This window comes from Crocodylus siamensis, chromosome 7, assembly GCF_052110815.1.
Source record: "Crocodylus siamensis isolate JL-2025a chromosome 7, ASM5211081v1, whole genome shotgun sequence".
NCBI classification, from domain to species: Eukaryota; Metazoa; Chordata; order Crocodylia; family Crocodylidae; genus Crocodylus; species Crocodylus siamensis.
In genome coordinates this window covers 92,305,447-92,321,277 of record NC_143401.1, presented here as the reverse complement: position 1 = coordinate 92,321,277, position 15,831 = coordinate 92,305,447, and the positions used below count along the sequence as shown (strand labels likewise).

General features: G+C 41.2%; 1 protein-coding gene across 15 annotated transcripts in view; it reads left to right on the top strand.

The window, feature by feature from the left end:
- The window catches only part of ADD3 (adducin 3), a 157,721-nt gene extending 142,255 nt beyond the window's left edge, over positions 1–15,466 (top strand). For 14 of the 15 annotated variants that reach the window (XM_090056965.1, XM_090056952.1, XM_090056958.1 and 11 more), the window contains 12 exons: positions 146–297; positions 449–529; positions 1,246–1,395; positions 1,751–1,894; positions 1,974–2,072; positions 3,271–3,453; positions 4,745–5,002; positions 6,193–6,312; positions 9,755–9,844; positions 10,780–10,903; positions 11,911–12,006; positions 13,119–15,466. In XM_090056965.1, the coding sequence (XP_089913091.1) occupies positions 146–297; positions 449–529; positions 1,246–1,395; positions 1,751–1,894; positions 1,974–2,072; positions 3,271–3,453; positions 4,745–5,002; positions 6,193–6,312; positions 9,755–9,844; positions 10,780–10,903; positions 11,911–12,006; positions 13,119–13,417 (1,796 nt within the window). In that variant the 3' untranslated portion in view covers positions 13,418–15,466. The remainder of the gene's footprint in view (positions 1–145; positions 298–448; positions 530–1,245; positions 1,396–1,750; positions 1,895–1,973; positions 2,073–3,270; positions 3,454–4,744; positions 5,003–6,192; positions 6,313–9,754; positions 9,845–10,779; positions 10,904–11,910; positions 12,007–13,118) is intronic. The other variant, XM_090056967.1, reaches the window with a different exon arrangement.
- The last annotated feature ends 365 nt before the right edge of the window (positions 15,467–15,831 follow it).

Sequence of the window (15,831 nt, the reverse complement as noted above, 5' to 3'; positions counted from 1 at the left end):
TAGAGCAACTCTTGGAGCCAGAGCATGTGTACAAATGCCTTACAATGATAATTTAAGTATATTCCTGGCTTTTAGAAAACCATAATGGTAAATTATGTAATTGTTCTGTTTGACACTTTTTTTTCTTTGCTGCTTTTTTTTTTAGGTCATGGAATGGTGACCCCCATCAATGACCTTCCTGGAATAGATACCTCCTCGTTTGTTAAGGGAGAAAAACTTACTCGTTGTAAGTTAGCCAGCTTGTATAGGTTGGCTGACTTGTTTGGGTGGGCACACCTGGCAAACTCCTACATCACAGTGAGTATTCTTCTGAGTAAAAATGACTACTTGGGTTTCCCTTGCACATTTAAAATTAAATAGTCTACCATTACAATTATTTAATTTTGTGAGAATTGCCTAACTTACAATCAATAATAAATCATCGTTTCTTTCCTCCCCTTGTTTACAGGTAAGAGTGAGCAAAGAACATGACCACATTCTTATCATTCCAAGAGGTCTGTCTTTTTCTGAAGCATCCGCCTCCAATTTGGTATGTGCTTAGTCGGCATTCACAGCAATTACCAACACCTAGCTTGTTATTTTTGGAAATAGTTGGCTTTTATAAAGTGTAGACTAAAACGTGAGGAATGAGAACACCTAATGCAATATGCCAAACTGATTGTATAAATGTGCAGTGTATCTGGAACTTCCAGTGATGACATTTGTTATTCTTTGCCATTTTAACTTGAAAATGTGTAGGTGGACATATGCTAAATGTGTCTATGCTGGTTTGAGCCTCTTGCACGGTTGTTTTCTGGTTAAATTGTGAATCTGTTTTGTTTACTAAACTGCTGACCGCTCCTTTAATTTACCAGGCCAGAGAAGAATGCATCTGTTTTATCAAGAACTACCCTTTAACCTCTTCCATGATTTGTTTTCATCAGCTGGCAAGCTCTTAATCCAGAGGAGGCTTCACACGCGTAGTCATGCCTGCTCGAATCCTTCTAAAAATTATTTTACTCACTAATGTGGCATAAAAGCAACCTTACCTCAGCCTCCCCTACATGAGCAAATTGCAAGTAAAGATTACATACAAACATTCCCAAACTGAAATTTCTTCACGTTGGTACATACTGAGTTTCAGACGGTGTGTCATCCTCCCCGCCCCCCACCACCACTACTCTTTCCTCCCAGTAGGCTTGTGGATCATTGCAGTCTAGGCTAACGTGTAATAGTTGCACATGTTTCTTCTGTTTAATTTACCAGGTTAAAGTAAATATCCTAGGAGATGTAGTTGACCAGGGGAGTACCAATCTGAGCATCGACCATGCAGGATTCAGTCCACACACGGCCATCTACTCCACACGCCCTGATGTCAGATGTGCGATACATATACACACTCCTGCAACAGCAGCCGTAAGTCTCCACTGCTCCTAACATGGACTGTGGAGGAAAAGGTTTAATATATATAATTATTGCTCCCTGGTATGAGTTGAGATCTAGTAGGTATGGCTATAGTTCACCTCTTGTAATAGTTTATACTTACGTGCCTCTCTTGACTTAAGTCATTCTTGACATGCATGGGAGGCTGCTCTTGGAGAGTAGTGAGAGTCCCCAGAGAGATCTGAGGTTCTGAGCCTTTCAAAGGAATACACCAAGTGTCAAATGAGGATCAGCTCCCATCTCTCTCTGTTTGCAGAAGGGGAGCACATACAAGTTAAGCCCCGGTTTGCTTTCTGCAGCTTTTTTCAGTGCTGTTTCCTTGAAACAGGTTTCTTCCATGAAGTGTGGGATCCTTCCCATTTCTCAAGAGGCTCTGATTCTGGGAGACATTGCTTATTACAATTATCAAGGATCTCTTGACGAACAGGAAGAGAGAATTCAGCTGCAGAAAGTTCTTGGGCCCAGTTGCAAGGTATCCCATGTTTTTCATAAACCCTTTGCATATACTGTACCAGTTTCTACCATCTAACATTAGTGTCTTCATTTACTAGGTGCTGGTGTTGAGGAACCATGGCGTGGTAGCTCTAGGAGAGACATTAGAGGAGGCTTTTCATTATATTTTTAATGTGCAACTAGCCTGTGAAATACAGGTAAGGCAGAGAGGATTGGTCTCTGTTCAACTTCTGAAGTAGATGGATCTGCTATAAGGGATGGATGCAGTGGGTGGACCTGATGCCAGTGGGGAGAAGTGGGCTGAGACAAAGTTCAGGAAGGCTTCTGCTATTAGAAGCAATAGTTCTGAAAAGTTTTGGGGGGCAAAGAGGAGGCTGTCTCCTTTTGCAGATGGACATTAGGAGTGATTTCTGTTTACTGCTTTGCATATGCCCAATTAGCTGTGTTAGAACCACTCTAAGAATGACTTTTACTTAGCTTAGGCACCACATGTTGGCTTTGCCAGAGTAGAGCAAATTGGGTTCACACTTAAATGATACTGCCCCGTGGGACAAACTCATTCATTAAAAACTCATTACATTGCAGTGCAAAATTGCAGCATGATGCCGTTTCATGCTGAGTATTTTGGGACTCATGAAGGTTTTGCCAGCTGATCTTTTGAAAACTGAGCCATCAGAGGGAAATGTAGCAGAGCAGCAATGTTACAGGGTAAATCCTGTGTCACTGCTTTCCAACAAGCATCCTTGTGAAACCTGACTGGTGTTCTTTAACTGGGGCTGCGCCTGTGGGTGTATACCCTTGTCCTAGAGACTACAGCTGCATGAAGTTTCCTCCCATGACTGAACTCCAGCTCTTAAGGGAGGAAGGCAGACAGCCTGCATAACACTTGGTCTTACAGTCCCCAGCTCTCTTACTCAAACAGGGTGCTGAGACCAAGAAAATAGTTTTTCCTAGGAGCACAAATCATTTCAGAACCTACATAAACAAATGCTCTTTAGGGCAAGATGAGAGAACAGTATTCTAAAAAATAAATTAAACAATCTAGAAATCACTTGTTAATGTCTCAGTGGGTTACTGATTAGATATAATTGTCTTTCCCTCAAACATCAAAGATGATTCTTTTTCAAAATTGAAGTTATTTCTTTGTGTAGTGAAGCAAAAAACTACTTTTGGCACTTAAAAATAGATGTTTATGACATGAGTCCTTTTGCAGTCACAGTTTTTAGCTGATACTGCCATTCACTCGATAGGAATTTTTCTCTGAATGTTTTAATACCATTACTTTAATTTATTAGCAGAAGAAAAATAAGTGCAAACTGTTTTGGAGTTAATGTCTGTGTGCAAGCTAAAAGTTCTCCATAAGGCTACAGATAAATGTGTGCTGTTATGTTACAGGTTCATGCACTGGCTGGTGCCGGTGGAATAGACAATCTTCTTGTACTAGACCTGCAGAAATACAAGCCTTTCACACACAATGTGGCAGCAGCTGGAGGAGGTGGTGTTAATATGGCCTCTCAACAGAAGTGGAAGGTTGGCGAGCAAGAGTTTGAAGCTCTTATGAGGATGCTAGACAACCTGGTAAGTGTGCGGTTACACCACCACATGTGCAATCTCATAATGGTCTAAAAGCCCCCCAATGCCTTACCTATCTGTGGAGTTAGACCCCAAAGGAAGAATTTTCCATTTGGTTTTTCTTTGTAAACTTGGAAATAAAATACACAAATCAAGGTGGTTCGTATTAAATATTCCCATAGCTGAACATTTGACTTGAGACAGAATATGGGTTTAAAAAAAAAAAAAAAGGCTGTCTCTGAAACTGAACGTGGACGTGTACTAGCAAGAGCAAGAATTTTCACTAGGAATTTCTCTCAAAGTTGCATCATTTTTTCTATGTTAAGGTCTATTAATACAGTACTCTACCAACCAGCCCCTTAGAAAGTAGACTTGAAGGCTCTGTTTTTATTTTGTCATAAAGTTTCAGTGTTCGTTCTCAATTTTGGCTCATTTAAAATGTGCGCTCAAAAAAGGAAAATCCAGTACACTAATACGTGTTTGAAAGGAAATGTAATATCAATATTAAGTGACATTCTGGGACAACCTTTCTTTGCTTCCTCTCTGTGGCCTACCTACCTGTATTACACATCATAAATCAAGACAAGAACTTCTTGACCTAGAGTCACGCTTCCTCCTTTCACACAGGGAGGTCACTACCAGAGTAGAGCAAATTGGGTTCACACTTAAATGATACTGCCCCGTGGGACAAACTAACCCTGGTCGCTAGTGGAGTCCTGCCTTCTCCATGTGTTTTCCTTCCTATCCCACACTCTGCCACATGTGCTGACCAAAAATCTCAGCTGGCCCAGAGACAAGGGATATGCTGTGCCAGGAAAATTGCTGATACAGCTTACTTCTTCCCCTCCCCTCCCACACCATGGGGGGGTGAGCAGATACCAAAGGCTGACGAAAAGTCACTATTCTAGACCCAATAATATAGATGTAACTTGACACCAGAAAGGATCTCTCTATTGGTTTTAGGTGGAGGGAAAAAAAGGTTGTTACCAGTTTTTACAAATTAATTTTAATTCTTTCAAATTGCATTGCCTTTAAGGAACACAGCCGGGCAGTTGAAAGTGTGTCAATTAGTGATTTCCTAAAATTTGACTCTGCATCTGTTTTGATGCTGACTGTTGTTAATGTTTTATGAATGAACAAAAGAATACTATTTTACAAATGGATATTCCAAATCTATTGTGTTAAGGAATTGTGAGAGTGCGTTCAATATACGTACAGTGATAGGAGTTTGCCTTGATTTCTTATTCTTCAGATATTATTTTCAGATGACCATTTTTTGATTTTTAAATCTTCACAGGGGTACAGAACTGGCTATGCCTATAGGCAGCCCTTAGTCAGAGAGAAACCCAAGCACAAGAGCGATGTTGAGATCCCAGCCACTGTGACTGCCTTTTCTTTCGAAGATGATTCGGTTCCACTTTCCCCCCTCAAATTCCTAGCACAGAGACAGCAGAGGGAAAAGACAAGATGGCTGAACTCTCCCAATACATACTTGAAAGTGAACGTGCCTGAGGAGTCTTGGAATGGAGAAATGAGTCCCAGGACTAAGATCACGGTAGGCAGCTATTTTAGGTAGTTGGTTTGTTCTCTTGTTTGACATGGATGAAAGTAAATTTTATAGTTTGTCAGGGAATCTGATCCAGTTGTGAGCTCCTTTTTTTTTTTAAAACAGGATTAACTAATTAGTTAAAAGTAAAGCTAGCAAACAAGATTTAACACTGGTATAGCTGCTACACTAGGCAGGTGTTTGGGAAACTGTTGGTGCTGGAAGAGGGGATAGTTTTATGACCCAGTTTTCAGAGTGATTTTTCTCTTCTTTATTAGTTCCTCTGGCTCCTGTAGCACAAGATTCTGTTCCACATCTGGCACGCTAACAATTATCTGCATTGAGTGTAGTCTGTAATTATTGTAATTGTACATGGATACCCCTTTATCTTTATTTCTTTTCAATCTCTAAATCGCCCTATTCTTGTGCATCTAGAGCACTGTTGTCTCTGGTCAATGAAAATTAATCGGGACTTTCTTCAGAGCCCATTAATGCCACACATGACCGTGATATGGCATTGGGTGATGTGATTTCTGGTGTCTCAAGTGTAAACATACTGCCTCCACCACAATCCCAGCCAGCCCAGGGAGAGACCAGGGCTCTTCTTTATTATCAGACCATTCGGATGATGCAAATTTTAAGAAGCCCATGCGCTCCCCCTGGTGGTAGTTGGACATGTCTTCTGTAACGGTTTTGGGAGAGAACCCTTCACTGCCAATAAAACCTTCCTTAAAAAGGGAAAAATGCCAAAAGCAAAACCTGCAGTGAGCAGAGGCAGAAGTTTATGAGAACAAAGTGATAAGAGAAGTACAGATTCTAGAGGTATTGGAGGCTGCATTAAAGGAGCAAGAGCTGTGGTATTTAGCTCTTTCCTGTAGGCTTTTAGGAACAGGAAACCTTCCTGGACATAGTCCTCTGAATGCAAGGCTGCACTTCTGTATCATTTTTAAATGAGTATGCCCATGGGTTGCATGGACACAGGCATACATAATAAGCTTCAACATCTGTGTGGGCCAGGTAAGTATTGCATCCATTTAGTAGGGGTTTCGTGCCTGTGCTGAGGTCTGGCAAAGAATGAACTGAGGAGCTAAAAGAGTCAAGCAGTCGTTCTCCAGGTCTCTCCTCTGATCGCTAGGCACTCATTTCTCCATAGCCACCTCTCCCTTCTTTTAAAACGCTTGAACTGCTTTTTCTTTAAGTGGATGAAAGCTGATGAATCATCCAAAACCAGTGGAGGAACTCCAATCAAAATTGAAGATCCAAACCAGTTTGTTCCTCTAAATACAAACCCCAGTGAGGTGCTGGAAAAGAGAAATAAGGTATGATGGGTTTACCGTAACAATAGTTTAAAGTTTGGATGTTGAGCAGTCACTCTGGAAACGAGAGATTGGAGATGGTTCAGGAGCTGTAACACATTTAGTGGAAGTTTGGGTCCAGAGCTGAAGCTGACAGCTCTGACCTAGCTATCTGTTAAGGGAGCCTCTTCTCAAAAGAGTGCAGAAATACAGCTGGCTAGAATATCACTCCAGCACCTTTCATTTATTTTCAGCTTCTATGAATGTGAGAAACAACCAATTTAGCAAAACTGTCCTTTTCTATGAACTTTTCTACAAGTTACAAAAATTTGAAGTTTGGACTTGCTTGTTTAGTCATCTTTAAGAAAGACAAAAGTCATTGCAACTAGAAGAGTACTACTCCTAGGGTGTGGTTCGCTTAGACTTGCTGAGTTGTTCTGCCTTCCTTGACCTGGCGCTTTTTAACGGTGATGCAAAATAAAGACAAAAAAAGGCTCTGGGGGGGTTCGCAAGCATAGATGGCTAGCTACTTTTTCTGCACAGTCCACCAAGACTCCAGCCAAGGCCTAACTGTTCTGCCAGATGGAGTGCTCTTTTTTTTTAAGTTTGGGGATTTACTTTTTTGGAAAGGGCCATTCCATCCATCCCCCCTGGGAACTGAACCTGATTCACGAGGAACAACTCCCTTCCTCTAGAAAGGACAAACAAAGCACCACCCCATAATCACTCAGACACTGAGTAACCCCATGTTATCAGTCCCAGACGCTACGGTTTTTTTTTCTCAGGGAGGTTTACAAGTTGTTTGCCTCATCAGAGAGAAGCTAGACTCCTTTTTTTTTTTTTCTGTCACAGTTGCCGTAGTAAGCGTACTAAGCACTGGCAGCCATATAGACAGAGGGCTGGTTGAGGAGAGCAGCAAATCATTCATGTGGGACTAGTTCTACCTGTACCTTTGTGAGCAGAGAGGCTCTTTTGTCTTCTATGCTCATGTAGGTCCACATCACAGAGGTGGAGGACAGATTCAGAGGCCTTGCAGAGGACATGCATTTTCTCTCCGTGGGGTATTTCACAGTATATCTTGGGCACGGATCTTCGGAGGTGCTGGAGTGAAGCCAGAGGATCAGCATGTACTTTGCTGTGAGAAGCAGGGGGAAGGATCCCGCTGCAGATCCCCTGGGCACTCCAGCTCTGCTTTGCTACACAAGATATACCATCCTTATAACACCAGTGACAGTGGGAGTAGGACTTCCAGAACAGAGATAAAATTTCCTTTAAATACAATTCGTCAATTATAAGTACATAATGCTGTGCTCTGAACTAGCTGTTACAACTCAGGAAAGAGACCTTGGAGTCATTATAAGGTAGTTCTGAAAATGATCAGCTCAGTATGCATCTGCAACCCAAAAAAGCCAGTAAAATATTAAGTGTCATTAGGAAGAGATCTGGAAATACAGTAGACAACATCAACATGGCACTGTACAAATTCATGGTACCCCCACATTTGAATACGGTGTGCAGTTCTAGTCTCCACATCACAAAAAGAATGTAGTAGAAAATGCAGAGGTGGTCTGCAAAGGTAATCGGGAGTTTGGATCAGCTGCCATAATGGGAAAGACTAAAAAGGTTAGTTTGAAAAGGAGAAGGTTGTGGGGTTTTAACAAAGTTAATAGTGAAGTACAGTATTTATTTGAATCTAAGACTAGGTTTCTTCCCTGCTCCCCACAACCAGCATGGGGGATAAAAGGCCCTTGTCTTAGATTTGCATACAAAGTAGCGATGTGTAAATCGGGCCCTATTCGATTCGGATTTGGCCCAAATCAGAGACAGTGATTCATTTTGTTGATTAGGATCGCTGTCCCCGATTTGATTCGGCCCAATCTGAAGATTTGATGCTGGTTAGGAGAATCAGCAATTCGGCCATAGACACAACGTTAAGTTTTTTTCTACATACCTCCAGGTACCGGTGCAGCTTATGAATGCTGCAAGGCTGGGGCGCATGGGATGTCCCACAGGAGCTTGGGAGGGGCCTCCATTATCTCAGCAGCGATCCCTGAAGTACTTCTGGTCTACTTCCAGGTCTTCTGGAGAGCACATGGGGGGCCCTGTGCCTCCCTGGCTCAGCGATTAGCTGAAGGGGGAGCCTGGGTACCCTCCCAGACCAAGGAGGCACCAGTCACTGAGCCAGGTGGCATGGGTGGGGGCTCCCTCACTGCATTCCCCAGTGGACCCAGAAGCGGACAGGAAGCACTTCTGGTCCACTTCCGAGTCTGCTGCCGAGCGCACTGGGGATCCCCCTACACTCCTGTGGGATGCTCCGTCCTCCCCAGCATCGCAGCATTCGTGAGCTGCCTGGTACCCAGAGACGTGTAGAAAAAACATTTAAAGCTGTGTCTGTGTCCGAATCGCCAGAGGGCTCTGATTCGATTTGGAGAGATTCAAGGGTCCTCTGATTCAATTCGGATTCGGAGATTCAGCCACTGAATCGAGCTGAATCTCTGCTGAATCAAATTAGGGACCGAAGCTTCGCACAGCCCTAATACAAAGCAGAGTGGGCTGCAGGCAGCCATTGCCGTTCCAACTCTGGCCCCAGCCCAGGCTCAGGGCCAGAGAGTCAGACTTACCACAGCCTCCTTCCCCCCGCTCTGCTTGCCTCGTGCAGCTTCTTCCCCTTCCACCTCCACACCCCCACCCCTTACTGTCAGCTCTGCTCCAGCTTGGGCTGGATTCACTCCCAGACACAGAGTACAGGGAAACTCTGCCTCCTGCCTGGACAATCAGCAGCACAACTGCTGCTATATGGCCTTGCAAGTGCTGCACTTCCACGTGCTGTGCTCTATAGCCCAGGATGGACTATGGAGGAGAGCCTGAGCAGTGTCTGACAGAAAGGGCAGGGGAGGAAGGAGCAGATTGTGGGGGGAGCCGCTGCTTTCCCTGCTGTAGCAATGGGGGTGGGATTTAAGACTACTCACCAATAAGTATGAAAGATTTACAAATTTTCCATGTATAGAATCTAATTATTACAGGGCTATCTTGAACTCAGGGTCATGTTAGATTTAAGTAAGTATGGTATTATCCACTAAGTCTGAATTAGACAACTAGGAGCCACCCGCTGAAACTAACAGGAAACAGGTTTCAAACAGACAAGGGTACTTTTTTTTTTTTTGCCCAATACGTAACATTTTGCCCTCCTGTTGTTGCTGCAGGAGGCTGTAGAGGCAGATTGTACAGCCAAGTTCAAAAAGACCCTAGACAGATTCATGGACATTAGATCCATTAGTAGCTGCTAAACGAAAGAGTCATGGATGCAGCCTCTGACATCCCTGAACCAGCGGTGGATGCCAGGGAGGGACAACACTCTAGATGTGCCCTCTTCTCAAGCATCTGCCACTGTCACAGGATACTGAGTTAGATGGACCCTTGGTCTGATGATATGTGACACTGCTTATGTTCTTATGTCTCCTTAAAGATTAGGGAGCAAAACCGGTATGACTTGAAGACAGCAGGACCACAGTCTCAGTTGCTTGCTGGAATTGTTGTGGATAAAAAACCCTGTCCAGTAAGTGCCTGTCACAAGTTGGGTTTATTGTATTCCATTATGTGCTCTGGCAGTTTTTCTTTCAGGCTAATTTACTCTGCTAAGAAGGTTTGTAACGAGGGGAGGCATGTCCACCCTGGGCTTTTACTATTGAGTGAAGTAAATTTATTCAGTGGTAAATGGGCTGTGTCCGCACTGCAAGAGACCTGTTTAAAGCTAAGGTGTCTCTGCACTGTGCGACAGTCATCGCTGTGCAGGAAGAGGGGGTGGGCATGTTCACGGGTAGGAAGAAGGTCTCAGTCCTTCATTGTCTACAGATGTTGCGTGAATTTGAATTTTGAGTGAGAGCAAAAGTTTAGAAAGTTGGGGGAAGTTTTGCTTGCAAGTCATGTAGGTATCTTTGAAAATCCCATCCGTAGTCTGCAAGTGGTAATCGTGTACCTTTCTGAAGTGTGAAAATACACTTTAAAAAAGGATTTATTGCCAAGTGGTTGTATAGCTCTGCTGGGTGAAATGAACCGAATGGGGTTAGATATTTGTTCCATGAATCCACAGAGGGTTGAAGTACACGCTTATTACTTTAATCAACCAGTGCCTTGATGACTGCTCTGACACCTTCCTAAGTAAGGAGCGTGTGAATGCCTGCTGACAGGTGTACCTGTGACAGCAGTGGGGCAGCCACAGGACATGTCTGCTAATACTTCATGCAGGTGATCATAAAAAAGTTTTCTAGTGCCTGGAATTTAATGTCAGAGCCCATTTTATTTAAATGAGCAGATGTTTATTACAAACTTACGAGAAAAAGCTGCTTGATTTGAGACTATTCCAGTATGGCTTTTTTGTGTTACTGCTTCTTTCTTAGGTCGTCGTCATCTAACCTCAGAGGAGAAGAGGACTGATGTTGCAAATCTCTGCTGCTGTCCCTGACATGTTTCTCTTGCCTTGTCTCTCTCCAGCCCATGCAGTTTGAAGATGATGAGCATGCACCACCAGCCCCTCCCAACCCCTTCAGCCATTTTACAGAAAAAGAACTGGAAGAGTACAAGAGGACGATTGAGCGCAAGCAGCAAGGAGTGGAAGGTCAGTAGTCTCATCTACACATTGGGTGGTGAATTTTAGGTGGACACTTCTCAAGATATTGTGAAGTAATGAAGTGCTTTTAAGTGTAATTTATATCTTGAGGTTTAAGTTAAAAACAATAATAATACAAAAATCCAGTAGGTTAAATATATAGTATAGATCCAGTAATGAGAGAGAGAGAGACAGACTTTATTTTTGGACTGGCAGCCATCTTGGGGAAACCTCAAAAATAATTACCATTGCAGTTTTTTTTTTTTTTTCATTCGTAAGTTATTTTTTCCCTCCTTTGTGCAACAGTGGGATTTGAGAACCCAAAAGTCTACGTACAAGTGGAAGGTGCACTTTAACATGGTGGTGTCTTTCACGTGGTCTTCTAGCACTGTGAATTGCTGACATATGAATAGCCTCAACACTAGCTTTGGCGAGTTAGGTGGGCAATCTCCTAACTCCCAATAAGTTCAGTATTTTAAAATATGCCTTTACATTTTCTTGTTTTCAAAAGCTTAAAAGGTCAAAGCATTTTATTTCAGTAACTTTCCCAGCAATCCCTGTGCCTTCATGAACTTTTACTATCAACTTTTTATAACTGTCTTCTAATACTGCTGCTCTACATATGGATTTGTAATTCAGGCTTATTTAACAGCGGCATTTGTAATATTCTCTTGTGCACTAATACTGTGTGGTTGCTGACTTAAAGATGCAAATGCCATCCATGTATATCACGTGGTTATGGTTAGATTGCATGGGATGCTTGCTGCCTTGTGTTGAGCCCCACTTTTATTGCCTTGTATAAAACAGCCAGTGTCTAATGATTTTTAATAGATGAAGCCTGTAATAATTTAACTTCTTAAATGTGTTGAAATGCTTGTATGTTAACCTTTACTTGTGGATGACAGTAGCATGAACAGTTCAATAGCAGCAGAGATTTAGATACTGTATGCACTAGCACTGATAATCTTGCTCTCTTTTATTTTTGCATGGCTACTAATTCAGTTCTTGTCCTGCAGATGCTGAACAGGAATTATTCTCAGATGACGGTTCATCTGTGTCACAAATTCAGTCACAAACTCAGTCCCCGCAAAATGTCCCAGAAAAAGTAGAAGGTATTCCATGCAATTTCCTCCAGACTTCCAAGAACTTAATGCCCTGGGTCACTTAAACTCATTATGCTCTGTAAGAAAGGTGTCACGTAGCCTGCCCTCAGCAGTATAGAAGCTGGAATTCAAGTATTTCAGAACAAAATTTTTGTTGCAGCCAAAGTGTTTGCTGCGATCTTTGTACCTCTGGACTTTAGTGGGTCATTCTGACTTGGCTTTGATTTAAGATGTTCTCTAAGTCAGGTGGTCTAGAACTGAATTATTTTAAACAAGCAGCCAGGCAGGACTCTGGCCATCATCAAACCTGATTTTCAAATGCTTTGAAAAGCATGGGGGAGGTGATACTGGGAGGGCACATCAGCTGTTATAGTGTAACTGCTACAGCCCCCAGCTACATCCCAAAAATTTAACTCTGAATGAAACCAAGTTAAAATTGCAACAATTCTACTACATATGTATTGTTTCAGGAACAGTAAGATGTAATAGTAACATTTTAACAGTTTATATTGGTCCCCTTTGATATCAGCATAACCCTTTTTCTTCAAAAGTCAATCATTGAATTTTTTCCCCCCAAATTTTTTTCCTGATGTAAAGCTCACAGGGAAAGATTATGACTATGCAAAGCAGACAGTGAAATAAGAGGCATGTACATTGTCTGCTGTTCCCACTTACTATGTTGCTACTGTGCAGGAAAAAGAAATTAAAAAACCTAACAGATTTACAGAAGAGGGCAGTAAAGCATTGAAAAGTTTTACATTCAGAAAAAGTTCATGCCTAATAGCTGGATCTACATATATTGGCTTCTTGCAGTCGCAAGTACTGGTAATTCTCAGTGTACTTTAAGCTGTTTGGTCCTCTTAAGTTTGTAATTTGTTTTTGGATAAGACCAGTTCATCTTTATTCCAGCCTGCAATTTGCATACTATTGCTTTGTGTCTCTTTACAAAAACAAAGTAGAGAGCACAGATGGGGGAAATGAATGAGCATCTCAGATTTTCTGTCAGTTTAGATCTGATACAAGTCCAGACTTTATTTTGGGCTTGATTCTGATTTTTTGTATAGACGGTATTCATAAAAAGAGAAAATAACAAAACTTTCCTCTTTTTTTTTTTTTAATAGAAAATCATGAAGATCTGTTCACCCAGGACATAAACCTAATCTCCGTGGAGGTACCGGTTGTCGTTGTGAATGGCAAGGATGATGCGCACGATGTGGAAGAAGATCTCACTAAGCGGGTCAGCCAGTTAACTACTAGTACTGTGGAGAGCGTAGAGATTACAATTAAAACCTCTGAAAAGATTGAAGAGACCCTGTCCCCGGAGGGGTCGCCTTCTAAATCCCCATCAAAGAAGAAGAAGAAATTCCGCACGCCATCTTTTCTGAAAAAGGCCAAAAAGAAGGAGAAGGTGGAAGCGTAAGTGCAGCTTCGTTAGGAGGTGACATTGCACATTTTTAGACCACATTTAAGTCGACCATTAACATAGTAGCGGTAGGGGTGTGCAGTAAACTGGACCTTAACCTAAGAACAAAACTGGAAAAGGTTTTATTAAAAGCAGTTTTATGTTAATTAAGAAGTTAATTCATCTCACACTTAGTGTGTCCAAAAATTGCTATGAGGGTTTGAAACGTTCAATAGTTTTCACGTAGAACTACGCTGGCAGGTGCTCAAGTACCATCATAGCAAGATCGAATACTGTCACAATACACAGTGGCAAGTTACACCTGGAGTATTTTGCAGACTGTAACATCTTCAGTACAGTGAGTCTCTAATAAAGTTGCTGTTGAGTGAGCATACCATTTTTTTTTATTATTTTTAAACTGCTGCCTCACTTGGTAATCGGATCATACATTTTGTATTGTGATTTTTGACCATATATTTTATGTTTCTGTACCACTGTTTGAGTGCGTGCATATTAACAGCACACCTATAAATTTTTTAAGATTAGATCACATAGAATTATTATACACTGGCACATTAATATTAGAAGAAAAACTGTGTAAGAGATTTTATTTGGAATTATACAAAATGTGTAAGAATTTCATTCATCAATAACTTTTTGCCAAATATTTCATTTTAGTGAAATATAATTTTTGAAGACTTATTTTTTATTCTATCAGTTGGGGGAGAAAGCCCTTATTTTTCAATAAAGGGGATTTTATACACTTAACATTGATAACTTAGTTTAACTGGCAAAACAAAAAAAAAGATTTTATATGTTGAAATGTTTGTATACCATTCAGTATAAAAGTATTATAAGCATGTGAACCAAGCATTTAACAGTAGAGTGTATTTAAGGATGCTTGGGTTAGAGTGTACTTAAATATAATTCAGGAATCCAGGGACATAAATACCCATAAGGTTAAAGCGTATAAAGTTAACTGGATTCATGTTTAAATCTTACTGTTTTTCTCATGATACTGCTAATGAATGAAGAAAAATAATCTCTTAACAGAACCAAATGAAGGAAACAAAACTGTTTAAAAGGGAAAGTGAAATAGCAGGGAAGCAGGAGGAGACAAAGAGAGTAAAAGTTTGGTGATTATTTTTGTTAAATATATGATATGGATTGTGGGATATTTTTATTAAATCGGCAAAATGACATTTCCACGTTAGAAGTTTAAATGATTTATATGGTTTCATATGAGAGCTCACCCTTTTTTTCACTTTCATTTGACATGTCAAAGGGTCTCATGACTCTGTTGTGTCCTTTGGATAAACCCAGAACAAATTAGAGCTTAGTGCCATGGGTAGTGGTGGTACTGCCACTTGCTCATTTTTACTGAGGTTTTCATTTTGCTTCTTTTACTGTACTGTAAATACAAACTAAACCTAGAAATTAACATAGGGCTTTTTCTTCGCTCTGTCTCAAAATTGCCATTGTACATCAGCCATTGCAATAGAAAATAAATTTAAAAGATCAGTGTGATTCCCAGATTGCCAGTTGAAATATTATGCAGTATATTGATTGTTTAAATATGGCTGGAGGGTTGTTTGGCATGCAAAAATGTTGATTATAGCATGTTCTGGGGCTGGTTAGCTTTGATCGTGTGAGTGTGACAATGCAGCGTTGGAATGGATCCTGGATACAATATTCTAGATCTCACTAAATACTGGAATCAGTGTTTTTAATCTTAGTGGAACCTTTCAGTTGCTTAACTTGTTTTTTATGTTCTACATTATTTGTGTTGTATTACAACATACGTAGAAACAGTAACCTGTGAACTATGCTTTTCATAACTTTTTTTTTAAAATATATCTAAATGAATGCAATGTGCATAAATATTTTTTAAAATGCAACCGTGAACTATTTGCACCTTTTGCTAATGCCTCTATTTACTTGCTTTGGCATAAAGAATGAGCCAGCCAACTTCGTGTCCTGTGGAAAATATATAAATGTTATCTGAAATTGCTCATAGATGTAATGCTAATTAATGTTAAATCACAAATAAACAGTATTTTAAATAGATAGATTTTGTACAGCAGCCTTTGTTCATCTATTACTATGATCTTCTGGGTTTTTGCTGTATTTCAAAGAGCACGGGGAAAAGCTACCCTGCTTAAAGTGCATCTTCAGCCCTTCCCCAGTCCAGCCTGTACAAGGGAACATCTGAGAGTCAGTGTTTCTGCTACTAATTTATAGGTCAGAGTGACGATCCAGGAGTCCTGTGGCTAAAGCACCGAACCTGGCTCTCAGGAGCTCTAAAGGCTGTTATCCGATGCATCCAAGCGCCTCATGCACCTCGGGCAAGTCGCTCTACCTGGCCCTGCATGTTTCCTTCTCTGCAAAGTGAGGTTGAGCGTACTGCCTTCAGAGCTGCAGCATGAGGGACT